The 21,683-nt window shown below is 49.4% G+C and overlaps 1 protein-coding gene across 1 annotated transcript in view; it reads right to left on the minus strand.

The window, feature by feature from the left end:
• Nucleotides 1-522: 522 nt before the first annotated feature.
• MEGF9 (multiple EGF like domains 9) overlaps nt 523-21,683 on the minus strand; it is a gene marked incomplete at both ends in the record, with an annotated part of 51,043 nt that continues 29,882 nt past the window's right edge. The window contains 4 exons of the mRNA XM_082008946.1: nt 523-977; nt 4,950-5,222; nt 6,124-6,267; nt 9,809-9,948. Coding sequence (XP_081865072.1) covers nt 523-977; nt 4,950-5,222; nt 6,124-6,267; nt 9,809-9,948 — 1,012 coding nt within the window. The remainder of the gene's footprint in view (nt 978-4,949; nt 5,223-6,123; nt 6,268-9,808; nt 9,949-21,683) is intronic.

Below are 21,683 nucleotides of genomic sequence, written 5' to 3' on the forward strand. Positions count from 1 at the left end.
CCTCTTGGTAGTACAGTGAACAATAATTTCCCTTTTTTCGTCCTCCTTTTTAAGCAAATTTATATCAGGAACTGCTATGAAGCCTTTACAAAGGTCTATTTCCTGAAAATCCACTGTTTATTCACGAGCTACGTTTCAAACTAAAGGATGTAGACCTAAGTGCTAGGTTGTCTGGAAATCAAGTAGCTTCTGATTAATCATGGGGTACCGCTTTCTCTACCCCACCACCTCTGCATTAAAAAAAATAAAATTTTAAGAGCAGCATAATCAAGTCTTTAACAACAGTGAATTCTATGGATCGTTATGGAGAACCGGACACTGAATGCATTCCACCATATTACCTGAAATTCAGATGTACTACACTTTTTTTCTGTTCACCTCCAAGCTACAGCATGCCCAGCATAAGAGTATCTGAAGAGCAAATCCTTCCTGCGTGGAGCCTTGGCACGGATCCTGATACCCCTTTAACAAGCCCTGTAACTTTTTAAAGCCAACTTTGGAATAGCTGGATTGCTGCTTCGTCTAAGCTTTATAATTATGCATGGGAGTCGTCAGCGTTAGCTGTCCATTTGGTGCAACTTCGTTCCCATCGTCCTCCAACAGCCCTGAAACATCAGCGTTGGGTATGCTGTCATGGTAGCTGCTAAAACTGATGTTGTCCTCTTTGAGTTCAATGGTCCAAAAAGGAGCATTAAGTTTTCTGTTTTGATACTCACGGTACATGTAGACAGCACCCACAAAGCCCATTAGTAGGACCACAACAATGATGATAACTGTCAAAATAATTATGTTAAACTGAGTCCATGAAACATCTGCAAAAGCAGAGGTGCTGTTGTCAGAGGAACTTATAGGAAATGCAGTCTGTATGGTTGTTGGTGACAACGTACTGTTTATCAGTGCTATTGAAAATGATGTTGCCTTGCTGGCATTTGGAGCAGAAGTTGTAAACTCCCTTGTTTCCGGGCCAAGAGTGGCTTCTACAAAACAAATAAAAAATGATCATTAGAAATATGCTAAGCTGGAATAAAACAGAAACATAAGATATCTGGTATTTATGTCAGTTATTATGGCAATTAAGTCTACACTGTTAAAGCTGGTATTTTGTCAAAATAATTTACAAGAAACAGTTAGCCAGGGTTGGGTTTGGTTTTTTTAAATAATTCTGTGTGCTAAGTGCTCATGGACTGCAGCATTCCTATGAAAAATCTGGTGATGGATGGATAGGTGCAGTAGCCAAGATTCAGCATGAGATACATAAGATAAAAGGAAGCCACCTGGTCCAGCTCATATTCAGCCCATGAAAGCGGGGCTCTACCAAGCACAGCAAGAGTTTGGACTTTGAACCTAACAAAGGCAGAGTTTCACTTGTCTGCACTTGGCTGCACACTCAGGCTGGGAGGACACAGCGGCTCCAAGAGCTTAAACCTTTCACACTTAGTACACTAGACGTAGGATTATCTTCACAATGTTATTATTTCTGCCTTACCTGTATATGATCAAAAATGAAAAAGTGAACCGTGAGTATTCCGCTGTCACAGTGTTTAGCAACAGGTTTCAATATTTACACTGCTTTATGGAAAAGGGAAAAATAATCCCAGTTCTGCTTCTGAATGAAGAAGTCATGCACAAATCTCTCGGAAACCCTCAGTCTGCGTAACCAGAAGCAGAAGGTAACCGAATCAAAACAAAAAAAGACTGTGGATGTTCTTAGGAAGCTTTTGAAGACAGCAGAAGTGAGTTTGGATCCTGTTTTGGTTTCAGCTGCTGGTATATCTCCACACATGAAGGATGAGAACATGGGAACTACCACACTGTGCCACAATCTCTGTCTTTCTCTGCAGCCTGCTCCCAGGCACAGAAAAGCCAAGAATCTGCCTTGCTTCCAGCAGACATGGGATAACTCCCTTCTCAGATCCAGGAGTCAGCGACAGGTTAACACTGGAGATCTCGTAAGTGGGATGCAAATTCATTACGCCTTCCTCAAACCAGTTGAGTGGTAGGCCTCAGAGAGCACCATAACAGCCTGAGTAGTTAGGCTCCAAAATCTAACTAATAAAGCATTTTCTTCACAGGAATAACCTGATCTATTTTAGATCCTCAAGTCCAGGCAGGAACCCTCCACAGGCTGAAGCCTCAATCAACCAAAATGTTCTCTAAACCTATTGCTCCACAGGACTCTCTGCAACCCTCTTTCCCACTCCCTTCTATTTCTCTTTCTGCTATCAGAAATGCAGCTTCATTTTAAACCCACTTAACAGCTGCAGCAATTACAGCTGATGGTGCTGTGCTGTATTGATCAGCTCTCCTGAAGATAATGTCTACTAATTATGACTGAGGAGGAGAGTCACTTCCGAAGGACCAATTTTGCACTAAGTTGCACCTCCAATGGCAACAGGAACTCTAAATATTCAGTATGTCTCCTGCCACGGGCTCTCAGGGGAACTCCCATGAGTTAACTTTGGGCTGTCACGTTCCCAGTTCAGGCAATGGAGAAAGAAACTCCTCTGGATGGAGCATCACACACCTAATTTAAGCTCCCCCTCAGAGTCCCTCCCTGCAGCAGCTCCTCTATTCTCTGCAGGTCCTGTCTTGGGTTGATAAGGATACTCGGGATGCTGAAAGCCATAAGGCATTTCTCAATGGGATAACAGGCAGAATTTAGCAGTAGGAAGCAACGTGACGGGAGGAAGAGGTTCCTGGATACAGCTTTGGGAGAAAGGCATGAGGAATTCAGTCATCCTTTCCAAATTCCTTCATCAACACTCAATTCTTGGCAAACCCTGCCAAGTAGCTATAATTAGAAAAAAAAACAGAACAGAGACAATGGCTGATTCACCAGCAAGGAAAAAGGACTTTTCTGGGCTTTATTTGTGAGTCAGCATCAGCTAAGTGCTGGCAAGGGGGACATTGGTGAAAACATTTCCTGGAACTGACGGTAACGTCATGGTGAAACAGTGCCGTGCTCTGACCGTGGACCGTCGCTTTTGGGCCATGATACAACGATGCCTGTTTCTGCTTGCCAGGGCCACGCCAAGCCCTCCAGATGTCCTAAAGCAGCTCCCTGAGAGCAGCAGCTGTTCAGTCAATGGGCTGCTTTGGCAGCTTTGACATGAGCGTCACATCCAGCTGCTTGATCGAAACGCAGCCTCTGCAAAGCTTCTGCTACCTCCTGCGATGAATGAGCACCGGCAGGAGCCGGGGCCGCGCCAGCAGCCCACGCACCGGCACTCGGGGAAGGCTGTGATGTTCTGCTGGGTAGCACAGTGCCATGCTGCATCACCAAGTCCTTGCTGCTATGCCTCAGCATCACAGCAGGAACACCATGCACCCAGGGGTTGAAAACACTAACTTCGATCATCCCATACGTCCTCTGAATACGCTCTCCCTTAGACTTGAAAGCATCGAAATCTTGGTCAGGCTTAAGACTCTGAACAGTCCCCGTGGACACTCAAGGTTGGTACAGAATATGCTGTCTTTTACCAACCACAACCACTTAAATACAGTCTCAAACTCTAACAATTTCATCTGCAGCTCTGGTGGGTGATGATTTCACTCTAGAAGCCTCTCAAAACCAGGCCACTCAAATGCACTAGTAGTTAATGAAAATCTTAAGCTAAAATAAAACTAGTTTTAATATACAACAGTACCTCAGCATGTCAATTTTTAGGCAAATTATGTATAAGAAACTGGAAAGAAACTGTACCTTTTTAATTGCTTAGTAAGAAAGGGAAAAAACAGGTGTCAAGGAAACAGGAAAGCTAGAAGAACACATCCCTGTCCCTTTGAAAGGGGACAGTCATTCCACGCACCAGGAATTGGCTATAACAATGTAATTGAAATAAAATGAATGGTGGAAACTACAAGTATACAAGCAAAGCCATACATATGGATTTTAATGGAGCAAGGTCATGCAGCTCTTTGCACAAAGACAGAGCTGTGCAGGGGGACATAATGGATGACCTGATGCAACAGTGCCATTTCCAGCCCTGTAACAGTAGTTACAGCTAATGAGCATTCAACTTTTTTGTATTGATCATCTCCCTGCACAGAGGACGACTGTGATTACACCTCCAGACAGCAGCATGGGAGTGAAAACTACATTGGCCCCTAATGGAAGATCTGAATTAAATCTCTGTTGGTGACAAGCACAAATTTGGGCCCAGATACTTTCCTGAACTCTGGCTTCTCTTATCTGACACATAACACCTGTAACGTTTCCATGCATGGAGCTGGAGATCCACCTTGTGGACCAACCTCCTGATAACCAATGAAAGAGCAACTTAAGAACCGTTTTCTCTCATTTTACTATGAGTCCTCCTGCTATGCAGAGCTAATTTGCGTCCGAGATGCTACATACAGTGTCTCGGATGTCAACTGAAGACTGATGAGTGACCCCTAGAGCTGGTACCAGTAAATTCTGGCATTGACTCACTGTGTAAGTTTGGATCTCACCTCTCTGAGCTTTGGCTTCCCCATTTAGAAAGAAAAAATATATATATATCTAAACTTGGTCCAAGTAGTTAGTGTTTGCAGAGTATGAGGAGTGACAAAATTTATTATAAACTAGGGACCCAGACAGTGCTATTGAATGGACTAGTCAATAAGGACAGTTCCCTGGGCACTAGGAGATCAATTACATCAAGCAATGGAAATCTGAAAACCTACATTTCAATATAGTGCAAAAAGCTTTTGTTTTCCAGCTTGTTCACTAGAGGTACCTGCCACAGTCTGGGAATCAGGGTGGTTACAGAGCTAAGTCTAAACCACAGATTTCAAGACCGGTAGGCACCAACATGTTATAAAGGTCTGGTTTTCTTCCCTGTACCACAGGTCAGATGAATCTAAACCAATTTGAATAATTAACAGTATTCCTTCCCCAGCCTTCAGGCAGCTTGTGCCCACCTGAGCCGCACAGCTACCTTCAACATGATTTGAAGAGCATGTTTTACCTCTCTTGGTGCAGTTGGTCCCCTCAGGCTCTCGGACGTAGCCATCCTCACACTCCTCGCAGTGAAACCCAGCGGTGTGGTACAGGCAGCCGATGCACTCCCCGCTATCCGGCTTGCACACGCTGGGTGACCGCGCTGGGTCCACGTTCCCATTGCATTTACATCTTACACAGATGCTGTCGGAGTTGTAGTAGCCGTTGTCGCACTGGTTGCAGTTCGGGCCAGTGTACCCAGTTTTGCATTCGTCACACCGTGGGGCAGTTTCATCAGGCTCTAAAGAATACAGAAGCAAACCAGGTATGTGCTATAGTCCCCCTGCAGAGAAACACCCACTGTGGGATTTGTTCTGTGGGACCTGACCACAAGTCACTAAGACAAAAATCAGCAGCCACTGAGTATTAAGCAATCTCAAATTTTAAGCTGAAAATACAACTTTTGAACTGCAGCAGTTTTTCTGTTCCTAGGGGGCAAAAAATAAGCTTTGGGGCTTTCTGATGCCTCGTACCAGCATCACAGAGCACACTCGGCACGCTGCTATGCAAACAGCTTATTACTCCTCAACATTTCCCTCTCAAACATCCAACTTCAGAAAACAGCTGGAACTGTACCGGGGACTTTAGCAATCTGCAGGAACTTTTTGGCCTATATGAAGCTAGGGGAGGCTTGACTGCAAAGCTGACTAAGGAAATATTTTAAAAAAAGTCTTACATATGTTTGTTACAGCTATGACTTCTCTCGGTTACATGAAAATAGAGCAGGAAGGTTGGGGAATCTCTGTTTAGAGTCCCATGGAGATGTTCAGAAGAGGGCTCAGAGAGGTATGGATGGCCACATGGCACTGCTGGGCATCTCCTATACCTCTCCTGGCTGCCACAAGCCCAGCAGTTTCTCTCTGCAAAACTTTGCAGGTTTTTCAGAGCAACCTGCAGCCTGTAACGAAGCATTTCTGATGTCCTCTGCTGTGCAGCTGCTCTACAAGAAGCAAGACAAGCACCAGGGATGCATCGTGGCAGGCACTGCTCCCAGCAAGGTGCCCCAGTTCCTACGAATGGGCGATTCACGGGCTATAAACCGCCTCGCTAGGCTGATGCGCTTTGAGTGGCAATTTAATTGAAACACATTGAGAAGAGCTACATTCATTATCTGAGGAATTAGATCAAAACAAAAGCCTTACGTATTCGGCAGGTGCCGGTCGATGCCACGGTGGAGCACGGGCAGCGATGGCAGGCGTGGGCAGGGTGGGTGCTTCTGTAGAAGCCCTCCTTGCAGAGCTCACAGTGGTTTCCCTCGGTGTTTTCCTGGCAGTGCAGGCAGGTGCCTGGGGAAGGGACAGGAGCACAAGCAACCGTTCGGCAGCAGGAACTGGAGCAGAACATTTGGAGCAAGAATCTGCGTGGAGCACTCTCAATTATCAGAGCTCACAGGTGATTTTGGATACCCTCTGGCCAAAACATGATCCTGGCCTCTCATGACCTTCTGATGGTCATTCCACCCCTCCACATGCACACACACATAATATGAAAAAGTAGGTAGCTCCAGCAGAGGCCCACAGTTCATCACTTTAAAAGGTCAGTGCAGGTAAACACATGCTATCAATATTAAACGGTCCTCAAGAAAAGAGGTTTCAGTTTGCATTTGTGCCAGTGAGATGGAATCTTGATGCTTCAAATCCCCCACTCCCACGAGGGGTCCCTCCAGTTTATGCATTTGCCCTTTCTTGTGTGCAGCCTCTTCCAACACCACCGAGCTGGTGGTCAGGGGTAAGGAAGTGCCACCATCCTGCTCTGGGGGCAGATGGCTGCATCCCACCAGTGTGGCTCCAGCTTTTTCATCCCCGTCACAGGCACAAGGCAGCAGCAATTACTGACCTTCCCGGAGAAAGAGAGGAGAACTGGGGGTGTACGTGAGCCACCTCCCCTTCCTGGGGAAGCCCCTGAATCAGAAAATCGATGTTCTGTGTCTTAGCAGAGGCTGTGTCCTAATGGCCCTCTAAATTGCATTTTGATACTATTGTGACCAGAGGAAGAAAAGTCTCCCTAGTTACAAAAACGCAGCCTCTATCAAAAGCCCATCCATCAACAGGAACATCCTGTAATTCAGCAGGCTCCTTGTCGAGGTGGCAGTGACCTCAGGGAAGCTTATTTGATTAAATCCCATGTACAAGACTCTGAAAAGGCAACAGCCACCTTCTAACAAACCAGGGTGGCACAGAGCAGTTTATTCAATGCATATGTAAGCACAGACAAGAAACTGACTGCGCTAATCTAGCAGTGCTGAGGTGATAGGGAAAAGTCTCATATCAACATTAACCACACAAAAAAATCCTGAATTAGGTTAATGCTGACTGTTAAATAAACACAGCAGATTTTCTTATTTACATTGGAACAGTTTGGCTCCCTTGCAAGCCCAACACACTGCACAGCTCCTGCTCTTTCCACAGCGACGACTCTGCAGCCGAGCAGCCCGAGCACGCCCGTCGCATCCTTGCAGCCGACCCTGGTGCCAAGGGCAGGAAGCAAACCCTGGCAGCTGCCGCTTTTGGGAAGCAGCTGATTCATCCGCGCGGTGGGACCGGCAGCACCCGATGACTAAGGACACTTGCATGGCGTCAGCTCCCACACACTGTTTGCTCTTCACCCAACAGCTTGTCAGACGCGAGCCGGTGGTTTTTGTGGGAGACGTGTCAGGGTTAGAGGGGAAAAATATCTGCTGGGCTCGGTTTCTCCAGTTGCAACCCTGGATCAGCTGCTTCAGCGGGATGCCTGGGACAGACCAGCTCGTGGAAGGTCAATTTGCCCCATCAGCACTAAGAGCATTAATGCTCTGCAGGCATTAATGGTGGTATAAATCTGGAATCACACGTCGTTTTCTGTACAGTCTTGGTCGTTTCAGGACCAATGTCTTTCCCATCAGTGGAAATTACTCACATTTATCTACACCGACCCTGCAAAATGGCTGCATTTCCAATGAGTCAGCAAGTTGCTCAGCCATGCAAAGCACGCATGGACTTGCGATCAGGTATCGCTGTGGAAAGCCTTAATAATTAATAGCACTTCCCATGCTGATAAAGCCCTCGGGAAGGATCAGGCCTCACAGTAGCTCAGCTGGGCAGATACAACCACGCTATTGCACAGACACAACATGGAGCACAAGGGTCGTGTCGAGGGAAGCGCTGTCGCCTGGGGAGCTCTGGCTGCCCAATTTCCAGCCCAGTAATTCCAAATATTGCTCCTGGCCAGAGCGACGCTGAGCGAGGCCATATGGAGCCGGTGACGGAGCCGGCAGAGGGAGCCCCAAGTACAGCATTAATGCAAAAGAAACCTTGAAAATTTGACAAAGACTACATCCAGTTGATGTAAAGCTGGGGAGGTCACACAAAGTGCAGTCTCTAGAGCAGGCTGAATGCACTGCATGACTTATTAGATGTCAGATCTAATTTTTAATTGACTGTTCTCTGTTCTGGTTTTGTTGGGTTCCCCCACCCCCGGCAGCAAATAAAGCAGATGTAGGAAAATTTTTTAAAAGGCATTTTTGTCAAATCAACAATAGGTCTTTAACCAAAAACGGGGTTTTTCTTTGCAATGCTGTGGGCAGTGCTGGGCAGCCCCAGCAGAAGCACCGCCTGAACAGCCCCAACCCAGAGGCAAGGTCTGCCCTGTTTTGGTTTTTTTTCAAAATCAAGAGAGTGGGGGAAACATTGAGGGGAAAAAAAGGAATAACAGATTATTTTACTCCTTCACAAAACCCACACACCCAGCTCCAAATCGGGAACACAGCTGGTGCGCATAGCTTCGGGTACAATCTTATAACCTTCAGTACCAGTAGGACACAAGCACATAAAGTTCACTGTAGGAATGAATGCCATAATTCATCCTCAAGGAGTGCAGATCTGGTGCCTGCTGCTACCCCAGACACCCACAGAAATGCCCTCTCTGCCGAGCCGGCTCAGGGAATTGGCTGGGCACAGGCAGCACTGTGGCCACCCGTTCCTCTGCTGCAAACAGACACCAGTACAGAAATTGCCCAGAAATACCAGATTTGCTGAGCTTTGCCTCTCTGCCAGCTATGCGAAAAAACCCTGCAACATTTTTTAAATTATTGCTCCTTTGTAAGCACCTGGATAAATGTTACAGAACTGCATTTCCGTCTGGAAGATTTGATGAGAATTTGGATTTTGAAGTGTGGGTTTTGTTGCTAAAGTGGGGATTGCTTAGGGAATCCCATAACATTGCTCCTCCGGGATCTCTCCTTTCAGTGGAGACGGGAAAGCAATTAGGATCCCCCCTGCCCTCCCATAAGCTATTTGAGCACAGGTGCTTGGACGTTTGCACTCTCTCAACATCTGTATGAGTGAGAGACAGTGAAAGAAATGATCAAGAAAAATGAACATGGCAAATTTATAAAAAGTGGGCAATGTTAATCAGGTGCTGCCAGTTTTTTCCAGCACTAACCGTGTTATCTGTGGCAATAACAGTCACCTTACGTCAGTGCCAGTACAGTATATGTTTCCAGGTAAACAGCAGTTATACAAAAGCTCCTTAAAAGCCCGTGTTGTGTATTTGTGTAAGCGCAGAGAACAATAGAGCACTGATTTCCGATAGAGACTGCAGAATAAAGGCTTTGCACTGCAGCCTGGGGTAAATAACACAGCCTTTATTGACTTCCTTGCGAAGAGGACTAGCTCCAACCTTGCCCCACATTTCAATCTTGGTTTTAAGGTAAAGATTCTGGGCACTCAAGGCATAAAGATGCAGATGAAGAGGGCAAGAGTGGAGGTCTGCTGAATGAAAATGGCAAAAACTGGAGACAGAGGAGACAGGCAAAGCTTCCACCCACCATGATCACAAGAGGAAGGTTACCTGTTAAGCTGTTGCAGGTTTTGGAGTGGTTGTTGCACTGGCATGGCTCGCAGGTGGTTTCGTTAAACCTGTAGTATCCATCACTGCACCGGTCACACTTCAGGTCCGTGACACCAACTTTACACTGGCATTTCCCAGAGCTGCACACGGAAAAACCAACAGTGAAATCTGGATGTGCTGGGATGTATCCAAAGTACCAACCTGCGGTCAGTGTTTTGGACTCCCTTTCCAGAGCAGGGAACCCTGCGCAGAAGCACCCGCTGGAAACGAGACACGAAACCCATGGGCAACAATTTCCAAATAGCGATGGGGAGTTCAAGAAAGGCTGAGTCTCTGCAAAACCAGTTGCCCTGACAGCAATTTCCGGCTAGGCACCAGAAATCATCACACAAACTGGAAAGCCTTGGCCCAAAGCCACCCCCCATGCATCAGCCCCCAGCAGATGCTCCCACAGCCCCTCTCCAGTCCCAGCTTCATCAAGCACCTGCGCCGGCCCCGGGCCCCGCAGGACATGGGGACACCCGCGCTCCCTACGCCTGAGCGGTAAAGGAGCACCCACATGGATAATCACCCTCTGCACTGGCGCTGAGCAGCACCTCCCGGATTTTTGGGTGAGCGGACAATTCCGTGCCCACCACCTGCTTCCCCGGCTCCCTGCCGTGCGCCGGCGCAGCCGCTCAGGTCTCTCGCTCACGGTTAAGCCCAGGCAGGCATCAGCCACCTGCGCTCCCTCCACTTCTCCTCCGTGATCCTATTTATCCCTTCCACAAAACATCCCTACAGCCACCCAGGCAAAGCCCCTCTCCCCCGGGACTTCTCCTACCCAGCAGGAGCCAGGACAAGACAAGAGAGGGTTTTCCCTTCCCCAGCAGTTTCCACTATAGCTAACCCCAGGCGGGAGCCTGTTTACTTGGGCACCGAGGCTGCCTCTGCAGAGCTTCACCCTCCGCGCGGTTAAAGTCGAGCGTGTTAGTGTTAGCCGACATGAGCAAATACCAGGAGGCTAGAAAAAGCAGGGGTTACCCTCATTCCTTTGGCTTTCCACGCCAGTTTTTCCACACAGAAACTTCAAACCTGTCGCTTTCATCAGCGACTTCATACACGAGCAGCATTTGGGCTCAGTTCTCAGAGAAACCACAGGAATGGATGAAATGCTCTTTCCCATCACCACCCCCGGCACGGCGACCGCCGGCTACGGCTCACCCCACCTGCACACGTGGGAACCGCGAACGCCCGAGCCGAGCACGGGAGAGCGCAGAAGTGCCTCTCGGCACTTCCGATAGCCCTGGGGCGACCTGCAGGAAACCTCAGCCCCTGCGTGCTGCACAGGGAAGCCGGGACAGCAACCCAAATAAACGTGATTTGGTCTCCTCCAGGAGATGGATTTCTTTGCAGCTGCAGCGGAGGAGGCAGGTACCACCCGCGGAGCACGCCCCGCACACCGCTGGGTGCGCCCTCCCCTTACTTCTGCCCCTATACAGCCTCCACCCAACTCATACACCTTTTTAATTCAGTATTTCAGGGTTCGGTGTGCCTGTGCAAAGATGATCTATTGTTCTCCCTCCCGGTGAAGAGCAAGTAACGCACAATTTGCTTCTAAAAGCCCCTAGAAAAATCTGTTGATTAAAACTAATAGAGGGTGAGGCTCCAAATGGCTGGATGCACTGTTGATGTGTTGTTTTTAATTAAAATGCACATAGATGGCAAGGTTTTTGGGAAGACATTGCTTCTGTTAGAAATTAGCATAATTTAGTATTTCTGTTGTTCGTTTGCTTGCCAAAGGAAGAGGAAATACTCAAAGGCACACCAAAATACGGAACTCAGCCCAAGTGGCTGCACAATTAAATAGTTTCAGAATATGAAATTTCAGGCATATTTAATGGACTGATTAGAAGAAGGAGAAAGAAATATGATGTTTCCTTGCTCTCCAGACAATTATCTGGAATTGCAGCAGGCAGATGCAGAATTCAGAGGAATGCTGTTAAGCAGCTCAGTATGTTTGACTTTTAAAGAGCTCTTCACAAGACCTAACATTAATCCAAATGTTGTCACAGTGTTTAGAACAAGAGAAAACAAAAAGCAGTTTGTTTTTCTTTGCTTCTGACTGCTACCGGACAGATATTCCTGTAAGTAGGCAGGGGACAGCCAGAGCCAGGCAGGGAAAAGCAAGTAGTTTGGGGGGGATCTGGCATTTAGCCTGAAAACTCATCTTGTGGGGATGTGCCCTATGAATAGGGCTTTACAGGACCAAGCACTAGAACTGTATAACCTTCACCCTCCCAGGTTTCCTCCTGGAGTCCAGGGTGCTCCGTTTTACTCTCTCCTGTCCCTTGATCAAGCCTTTATCTTAATGACACCCTCCTCTTCCTCCCCAGCTGGCACCTTTCCATCCAAACTCCCACTTAATTTCTGTAAAGGAGGTTTATTTCCCTAGAGCTCAATGCACCATTCTGGGGCAACGTCCCTTGGTTTTACTTGTTAGTCTAAAAATAACAGGAAAGCAAGCTTTTTTTTTTTTTTTTAAAAAAAAAGACGGTTTTGGAAAATTTGGGTTTAATGCCTCTGAAGCAGACCTTTTCTCAACATGTTACACATGGCACAGAGCCAAGTTCTGCATGTGCAAGAATTAAATCACTCAGCAAATATAAAGCTTTGCCTGTGGTCATTGCTTCCATAGAATAAAGCCCCCTTACAACAGTCCTCTTCATAGCTCCAGCCCAGTAAAGACTGTCAGACACTTTTTAAAGCAAAGGTCAAGGATATAAATGCACTGAAACCACTAAAAAAAAAAAAAAAAAAAGTCCTGTTAACAGACCAATTGTGCCCATAAAAATCCAGAAACTTGAAAGAAAAAACCCACAATTTAATACTTGCACAGTGAGAACTGAACTGGATTTTGAGTATAAGCCAAGAATTTCTTTTTGGGGGGAAGTGGGGGAGTAGGAGGGGGAAGGGAGGAGGGAAACATTTTGATGCAGCAACATCAATTGCTCAACTCCATTTCAGATGATTATTAACTCCACTGAGGCCAGCCAATTTTTAGCTCTCACAAAAGAATTGATGGAAGGATGTGTTGGGACAAAACCAGACTTCCAGCAACAAAAGTCTCCTGCCAGCCTTGGTTTCTACTAGTTTTTTACAAATATACTTACTTTAAAGACCGTGTAGGTAGTGTTTATCACCATCACATCATCCATCAACTTTGTACACACCTCCTAACAATTAAAAACATCATCAGCACGAGAGACCCTGGCAGAAGGAGCAGGCAGTGACAAGCCAGCCCGCGGGGACACGGGCAGACCACGCGCAAGGCTCGGACCCAACGCCGCGTGATCCGACCCTCCGGGGCCGAGGGCTACGCGCCAGGCTGGGGACCCCTCAGGGCAGGAGCTTGTGCATCTCAGTGCCCTCAGCCCTCGGGCTTCACGCGGTGCCTCGGGAGCTGCGGTCTCGATGCCGGCAGGGCGACAGCCGGGGTCAGCACCCGCCCGCGGGCAGGATGCGGCCACCCAGGGCAGCAGCACACCAGCAGACACTGGGGAGGGGGCTGCAAATACAAGCAAAGTATCGGGCAAGGCGAACAGCCTAGACCCGAAGAAACGTCTGCAAATCCAGTCTGATTTCACTTCCACACCCCCCAGCCCCCTTCTACTCCACCAGAGAGGAAAGAGCCACAAGATGCAGGAAATCCCATCACCCAGCAAGTGATCCGCGCCACCAGTGGCAACAAAACGTTCCCCGTGGTGGGATTTTACACAGGACTGCAGCTTTACAGCTAGAGAAGTTAAGGGGACACAACAGAGAAATCCCCTCTGTGCACTACTGTGGCTCCCGTTAAAGAGGAGGATTGCGGGTGGTTTTGACCCCACTTGGAAGTGTCCTGGGAGCAGAGCACAGAGAACGGGTAAACCTCCGAAATCCTGTCTCGGGCCTGGCCTGAAGCTGCAGAGCATCATGCCGATAATTTTCTGCCAGATCTGGTGGCCAGGGCAGGACGCACCGATGGGACGGGCTCTGCCCGGGAGCTCGGGCAATGCCCTAACCCCGCACTGCTCAGCGCGGGACAGCAAGGGAACTTGAGGCCTCATCACAGGGAAAGAAAATAGCATTAAAATATCTGTGATCCGAGAGAGATTGCGACGTGCAGTTGCATCTGCAGTGGGTCTCCGCTCCTCCTCCACGAAAACGTCCTTAAGTTAGCAGGGGACACGACAGACACAAGATGGATGGGAAGACGGAGGACCACAGCCTGAAGGGCTGTTCGGAGGCATGCTGCGCACGGTTTAGTGGCGTAACAGAAAACCCTTAGCAAGCTCTAATAGTTTATGTTCTTCCTCTTTTCTTTTTTTTTCTCCCCAAGGATGAGGGAAGGCAGAAATTCATTCTGAATGTTTTCCCAACTGCCAGAAAAACCTGGATACCTGGCTGCCACTGCGAGCCCAGGGGCTGCCTGACCAAGTCAGGTCCAGCACCAAGCTTTTGTGCCGTTATTTTAAACGTGTGAGACTGGCAAGATGTTGGGGCAGAGTCAGAGAAGGAAGGAGCTACCATGTGTCTCAAACCAGGGCATACCATGTGAATGAGCCGCACAAAGACCCCCACGGCTTTGAAGGAGAGCTTTACCAAATACATCTATCACCTTCGTCTCGAAGCCCAGAGCACATGCACGCGCCCCGCACACCCCAGCATCTCCCAGCACCACCTCACTCGCCAGGACGGTCCCCAGAAGAGCCGGCGAGGGGCCACGGAGGGCAAGGGGTCCAGCCAGCCCTTCCCTGACCCGGCGGCAGCTCCAGCTTCGCCTGCCGCCCCGTCCCCTCCCAGCCACTGCCTTGTAAACCTCCGACGATAGATACGCCGTCACTCATGCCAGCAGGGCCCGGAGGTGTTCCCGTAACGCACACCGTCACCAGCCACGACAGCGCTCCGTCTGAATGAGGAAAAATGCTTTGCTGAACCACGAGCATCTGTAAAACAACCCTTATGAAAAGGCTTTGTCACACCTTGATGGAATAAGACAAAAGGATGCTGCAAAAGCTTAGGGGGATTCAGAAGAGATGTCGCAAAAAACGGGGCGTTTCTCCAGCGAGCTCAGTTCCTTTTGTGCTGATTTTCTGTGATGTCTGACAGCAGCCAGGGGATAAATCTCTCTTACATTTTTCTGGGCAACATAGAAAAGTACCATTTGAAAGCTAAATGCTCCAAGACACTTCCATGGAAAAGCAACGCTGTTAACACTCACCCCGAGCCAACTGAGAACCCTTGTAACCTGCGTGTTGATTTTCCTTTAGGTCAATTAATTTGAATATCAGCACGTGGGGAAGCAGAGAGCAGGAAAAAGCCCCGCAGAGCACGTGGTTGGGTTTCACCTCCCCGCTTCCCTTGGCTCCAACCGAAGCCGCCAGCAGCCGAGACGCTTTGGTGGAAGGGTTAGTGCGACCACGGCCGAGCCCCGCGCCCGCCGCCCGGCTCAGAGCTGCCTTTGTGGAGGGCAGAAGAAGCGGGGCTTTATCGCAGCAAACATTGGGCCATTGTGCGCCGCATTCCTCGCTTTGTGCCAGGGGATGGCATCTGTCTATATGGCAGCCCTCAATGGAGGGGGGACACTTCACAGCTCTGAAAAGCCATTCTGTAAATGTCAAAGGGCCACCTTGTCTGGCCACCGCCGCCTCCGCAGCCCCGTCTCCCCCACCGAGGATGTCCCGCGCTGCTGGGAGAGCTGTGGATCTCCAGCCCGGGGCTGTGCTGTCGCCTCTGGGTGCCCTCCCAGAAGCAACCACCGGGACCTCGGTGGCTGGGGAGAGAGGAAGCAATGGGAAGAGCACGATGGCCCCAGAGAGCAAGGTTGGATGGGGTCCTCTATGGTTTGGCACAAGGAGGAGCAGCAAAAGCTTAACTAACCACAAAATCTCAACCCCAAACCGTGGGTCTCGGCTTCCCAGAGCAGCCCCTGGAGATCACAGCAATACGGGGATGGGACAGGCAACCCCAATGCAGAGGAGACAGAAGTGGGAAGGGCAGGGAGATTGGGCTGGTTCCCACTGGACAAACCAAACTTGCCCAGCGTAGTCCCTCCATCCCCCAGATCTCTACTGATGCCTCCACATAGGCAGCAGAAAAAGGCACGGGCAACAAGCACTGCCTGAAATCAGGCTGGGCACCACTTCCCCCAAACCAGAATTCAGCCATAAGAGCTTAAAAGTTGTGCCAATATTTTTTTTTGAGGGCAGTCAATGTTTACCAGAGCAACAAGTCTGCGACAGACAACACAGGAACAACAAAGCTGGTTGGAAAATCAACAAAATCATGGGATTTCTGAGAAGCCACAATTACTGTAGGGGAGACGATAACAATCTGCCTTTCGCTGCCGCTGTGTCCGGTCCCTCATTCATTTCCCATCCCCGCCTGCAACTGAATAAAAATGGGTGCAGGTACAACTGCTTGTGGGGGAAGAGAGGAGAAGAGCTAATTGGATGTAAAGGATGTGAGAGTCTGCAACAGGAGAGATTTAGATAATTAAAGCACACAGAAAAATATGCTCTAACAGGGTATTCTTCTGCTTTTATGACATCCACATTTAACAACTTCCACAAAAAAAAACAAACTGTTCTCTGCGGAGTGATGCTGACAAGGCATTACTGGGAGATAGTGAGCCACCGCTTGTGCTCAGCCGGTCTGTAAAAGGGAGAGCAGTCTTTTAAAACAGGGGAAAAGGGGCTTTTTGTTTGTTTGTTTTTCTTTTCTTTTTTTCTTTTTAAATAAGTCCTTGAGGAGTTGGGCTTCCAAGGTCTTATCTCCAAAAGAGAGCAGTGCCCAGTGTGGTTTACTGGACTGCTAAAATACAGTAGGATGGAAATACAGTTCCCAGGCAAAGAAAAGACGTTGCAGAAGTGTGATGACATTCTAAAGACAGAAAATGAAGATTTTCTCTATGCAAAATGAGAACTCCACCGCCTTCCCCAAACATCCTTCTGGGATGGGCAGAAGCCCTTGGAACACGAGGTCTGTCTTCTCAAACTGTTGCCACAAGCACCGTTCACCAGGCCGATGAAGCTCCACAAAAGCCTTGAACTTCAACAGATCTGCATTTTCTGACTAACAAAAAAACCCAACCAAATTCTGCCCCAGGTAGCTTCACACCGCATGATGCTCAAAGTGGGTCTAGTCTGTGACCCACCTGGGGGCTTCCCAACGCTATCAGGACCGGTATCTTGTCGCTTCCCCCCACCATGGTCTTTGCATCTTTTCACATCCCACCACCTCTGCAAACCCGGCGTGCGGCTCTCCCTGCCCAGCTCCCCAAGCTCCTTCAGAAACCCCAGCCCTTATTCACAGACCTTAACAAAGAACATTGTCCAGCGCTGCTGACCTTACTCTCACCAGCAACGCTCTTGCAAATCCATATGGGTAAGGGTCACAAGATCAGCCTCTCCAAAGAGAAGCCCACTACAAAGGCGGCATACAGGGATGGAGAGTGCCCAGCTAACAGCACTCCCCTTTCAGCCTCGCAGCATCCCTGCTCCAAGGGACAGCCATCTATAAATGCTCTCGGGGACACTCTGCCTTAATTCTTTTTCATACGAACACAAAGCATGAGATCCCCTTGAGGGGGCAAAACATCTCTGAATTAACACTTTGGCATTTATATGCATGCTTTTTTTTTTTTTTTTTTTTTTTTTTTTTTTAAACGGAAATGGGTGACAGGAGCTTTCTCCAACATGACTTACGCCGAGCCTGGGGCACAAACCGCGCGTGAACCAGGATCGCACGCCGCAGAGCTGTCTCCCCAGCCAGCAGTAAGGAAAGGCTGCTCAGTTAGCGAAGGAGCGGAGTACTGTGCGCTTGGGCAGCGTGTTTCATCGCAGGACATGAACCAAAGCTAACCTCGCCTCCCAGCAGCGCGTCAGAGCCTCTGCTTCCCATCGCCCTTCTGCTGGGGGAAACTGAGGCACGGGCAGAGGGAGCAACTTAAACGGATTCATGGACCCCAATTTAACCTGCGTCTGTTTTCACCAGGGACAGCGATACCATATAATGTGTGTTTAGTTCAGAGCTTTTTAAGGGAACCGGAAAAACCTAACCCGGTTTAGATGGTTAACCCAGGTTTAGCTAAACCACGTGGCAATCCTTAAACACCTCACAGCAGCCGCAGCTCTCCTCTTGTTCGCTAGCACCGGTAAGAGTGTGGCAGAAGTTGAAGGGTGCATCACCTCGTCTTCCCGAGGACAGGGTTAAGTTAGTTTAAAACACAAAACCTCCCAGGGAAATAGGGAATGGAGGGCTGAACCCTTCTGCCGGGCAGCGTCATCTCATAGCACCTTCCCCGCTTCACAGCCCTCCTCCACCGGTCACATCCCAAATTGCGGGGTGCAAGAGCACCCACGCGGGGACAGTTGCTCGTGGGCTAAACATAGTGTCTCTGCGCTGCGGGGCTGTGCTTTGGAGAGAAGCCCCGAGGCCTATGTGCTGGGCTAGGAAAACCTCGAATGAATGCCTTGCAAGAGGTAACTCGGGGTAACAGCACCTCTCCTTCCCCGCACCGGCGTGCGGCAAAGCCCCGCACCAGCACGCAGCAGATGAGCCAACGGGGCCCCAGACCACTGGCTTGCACTGGGCTACTCTTGGCCAGTTTTTAGCCATGTTTGCAGCCCGGTGTGGGATGGCCAGTGCTGCTAGCAGGGTAAAAACAAATTTTTAAATTGCAGAGTCATTTGAAATCTCCTCTCACCAGCAGCGTGCCACACACTGCCTCTTTCAGGCTGGGCTCTTCCTGCGTGCCGTCCTGCTCCTTTAAATAAATGAGCCAGAGGACAGGTTTACACAGGAAAATTATTTCCGCATGCATTTATATAGCTGCGCCCGTACAGCTCCTCGTGTCGCTGCAGCGTTGCTGCTCCGCAGCAGGGAAAGGCTTCCCCCAAACCAAACCCCTTTCCTCTCGCCCGGGAAGCACCCCACCACGGCCCAGGGCTGCCGTGGGGAGCCGCCGCTGTGCCGGCTCGCCGTGCCATGAGTCAGCTGGGGACACGAGTGGCATTTTGGGAGAAGCCAGGAGGGCAGGGTGCTGCAGAAACCCGGCGAGGAGCCCCAGCACTCCCACTGCTGCCCCAGATGGGAGGGCTGGAGACCACCGTCCGCCCGAGACCTCCTTTGCTGCCTCTGGCTTGGCTCCTTGCCCGGCCATAGGGAGTGGGAGATGAGAGTGCAGGCAGATGACTCTGCTCGCATAAAGAAAAAAGAAAAATAAATGCACAGGCGTGCAAGCTTGGGAGAGTTGGGCTGGCCAGCCTGGGCGCGGTGACCTTCTCCAGCAGCATCACCTTTGTCTTTGCCTCCTCCACCAGGCAGGGACATTCCTGCTCCCTTGGAGGACAGACTGATGGACAACACAGCTTCCAACTCGAGGTGCCCAAAAGGTGGTGAGAGATGCAGGTGGTGAGGGGCAGCTCCCAGCTGGGGCCACTTCACCGTGGGCTGGGGCCACCACCAGGCACCGTCCCTGGGGCTTTGCAGAAGGAGCACAGCCCTTCCAGCTCAGGCTGTGCGCCCACGTGAGTCACCGTCGTCATTCTCCACTGCTCCATGACCTTGACCATGGCCCTTGAAACTACAGCTTCTTTCTCCACCCTTCCTCTATGGACTATGAACACTTCCAGGCCACAGCTATCTTTAGCAAGCATCTACACAGCATCCAACCCAGTGAAACGTGGTTTTATCTGAGGTTTCTAGGCGTAACCGCAATACGGAGAACACACTCCGCCTCTCTGAGATGCGTCAGCCCTCTCTGAGCAGCCCAGGATTGCATCCAGCCCCACAGCAAGCTCCAGCTTCAACTACACACAGCTTTTCATCTAACAAAAAACCACTCAAACCAGAGAACGGAAATCCTCTGCTATCCCAGAGGGGGATCAAATTTGAACCACCACCAAAACAGACCTTTGATTAGCGGCCACGGAGCCCATTCATAACGACAGCATGTCAGGTCAATGTTCACTCCCAAAATCAACTGTCTGCCTCGGGAAAGGGATTTTTTTATTTTTATTTGATGGTCTGCATTTGAGGTCTAGTTAATAAACAGTGTACTTGGGTGTGCCATCTGGCCAGCCATAGAGCGTGCCTAGAAATAATACTAATAATCGTCATATGGTGGTGCTTTAAAAGGCAGTTTTACAAAAGCCTGGGCAAGCTGATTGAAACCTATCAGGCATGTTTTGTGTGCCCTGAGAGCTTAGCCTTCAGGCTATCTGCCTCTCAAATCAGTCACTGTCAAAAGGGTCAGAGTCCAAAATTACGCTGCAGTTTTACTCAGAGACTCATCTGATCAGCAGCTGCTTTTTTCCTAAGCCAGCACCCAGGAATTAACTTGAGCAAGTTACGAGTTGGGCTGGTGCTTAAAAAAATAAATAAATAAATAAATAAATAAAGAACAGTTTACAGTATTTTTAATGTCAGTGAAACAGAAGCTGGTTGCTGGCGTTGGGCAACGCTTGCATGCCTCATCCCAAGCGGGGACTGCCTGGAGGCACATGCACCACTCCGCCAGAGACTCGGCGGCAGGTAGATATCAAAGCCAGAGCTCCAGACCCCAGAGTTCCAGAACAAGAGTCAAAAAACTCATTCCTGGATTCACACACACATGTCCTTGCAATGCAGAAGAGGCTCTCCCACCTGTTGGGACAGACCCCAACGCAGGGACACACTCCGTGCTCTGCCCAGCCGGATTTTGCATCCCACTTCATTTTCCCATAGACTTCGCTATGCACGAGGCTGCCCGTCTCGCAGCCACGCTGATGCCCCCAGCCCTACAACGCAGACAACTGACCTAATTTTCCTCTTTTTAAACACCCAGAGGTCATCTCCGTCTGCAGCAAACCCCACTGAACAGGGAAGAGAAACGCAGAACAATCTCTGTTAACATCAGTCCTCCTTCCTAAGTCTTCCTCCAAATTTTGCCCTACGCTGCCTATTCTAAAGGCTTGAGGATCCGTATCTCCCACGCCCCTCAAGGCTGCAAAACGGTGCTGAGGAGGAGAAGCTAGGGAGGTCTTCTGCCATTTCTGGGTCCATCCACGCTGGGGCTGGGTGCGATGGCTCACTACGTGCACAAACTCCACGTCATTCTCCTTCACAACTCCGAGCATCTCACCTGCGGTTCCCAAGGGCGTTTCTTGGCTCACTCCATGCAGCGAGACATGGGGAGACATTACCCGCATCAGTGCTTCGCCCGCTGCCTGGTGACTCAGAGTCAGAGCGAGAACACTCCCTCCCAGTTAACCCAGTTGCTCCAGTAGCACCTCCCTCCTCTCCCAGTCCTCAAAGATAAGATTTGCCCCATCTGCCTTTCTGCCCTATTTGCCTTTCCAGTAGATCTGACCAAACTCAGATTTTCTAGGCAGTGGCAAACCCCAATGCTTTCAGTCACATCTTCTCATCTCTAACACAACCACTAAAAAAAACAAGTGAAAAACTTTACACTTTCCACCCTCAAGAATCACCTTTTTTAGTAAGAAGGTTACTCTAGACAACTGGAGCATTGCTTTTAAGTTCTGATTTTTCAGAGCCTATGCAAGCAGAAAAATGCAGCAAGGAAACAAAAAGGAAGGACATCAACAGAGGGTTTGGGTGTTTGGGGGGGGGGGAAGGTATAAAATACTTATAAACAGCATGTTTCTGCAGAACATTTCGATTCTGACTCAGCCCCAGCCTTGGCAGGAAAGTGCAGGTGTTCAACACACACCGAGCCTGGACCAAACCCTAAAAGACAACAAGGCTAATGCCAATGCAAGGCAACCAGTGCAGGCGCCCGTTGCACCCACAGGCAGGTAGCGTTTCCCTTGCAGGGCCCTGAGGAAGGGTCAGGGACCCTGGGAACCAC

Source organism: Phaethon aethereus, assembly GCF_964289735.1.
Source record: "Phaethon aethereus genome assembly, chromosome: 20".
In the NCBI taxonomy this organism is placed as follows: domain Eukaryota; kingdom Metazoa; phylum Chordata; class Aves; order Phaethontiformes; family Phaethontidae; genus Phaethon; species Phaethon aethereus.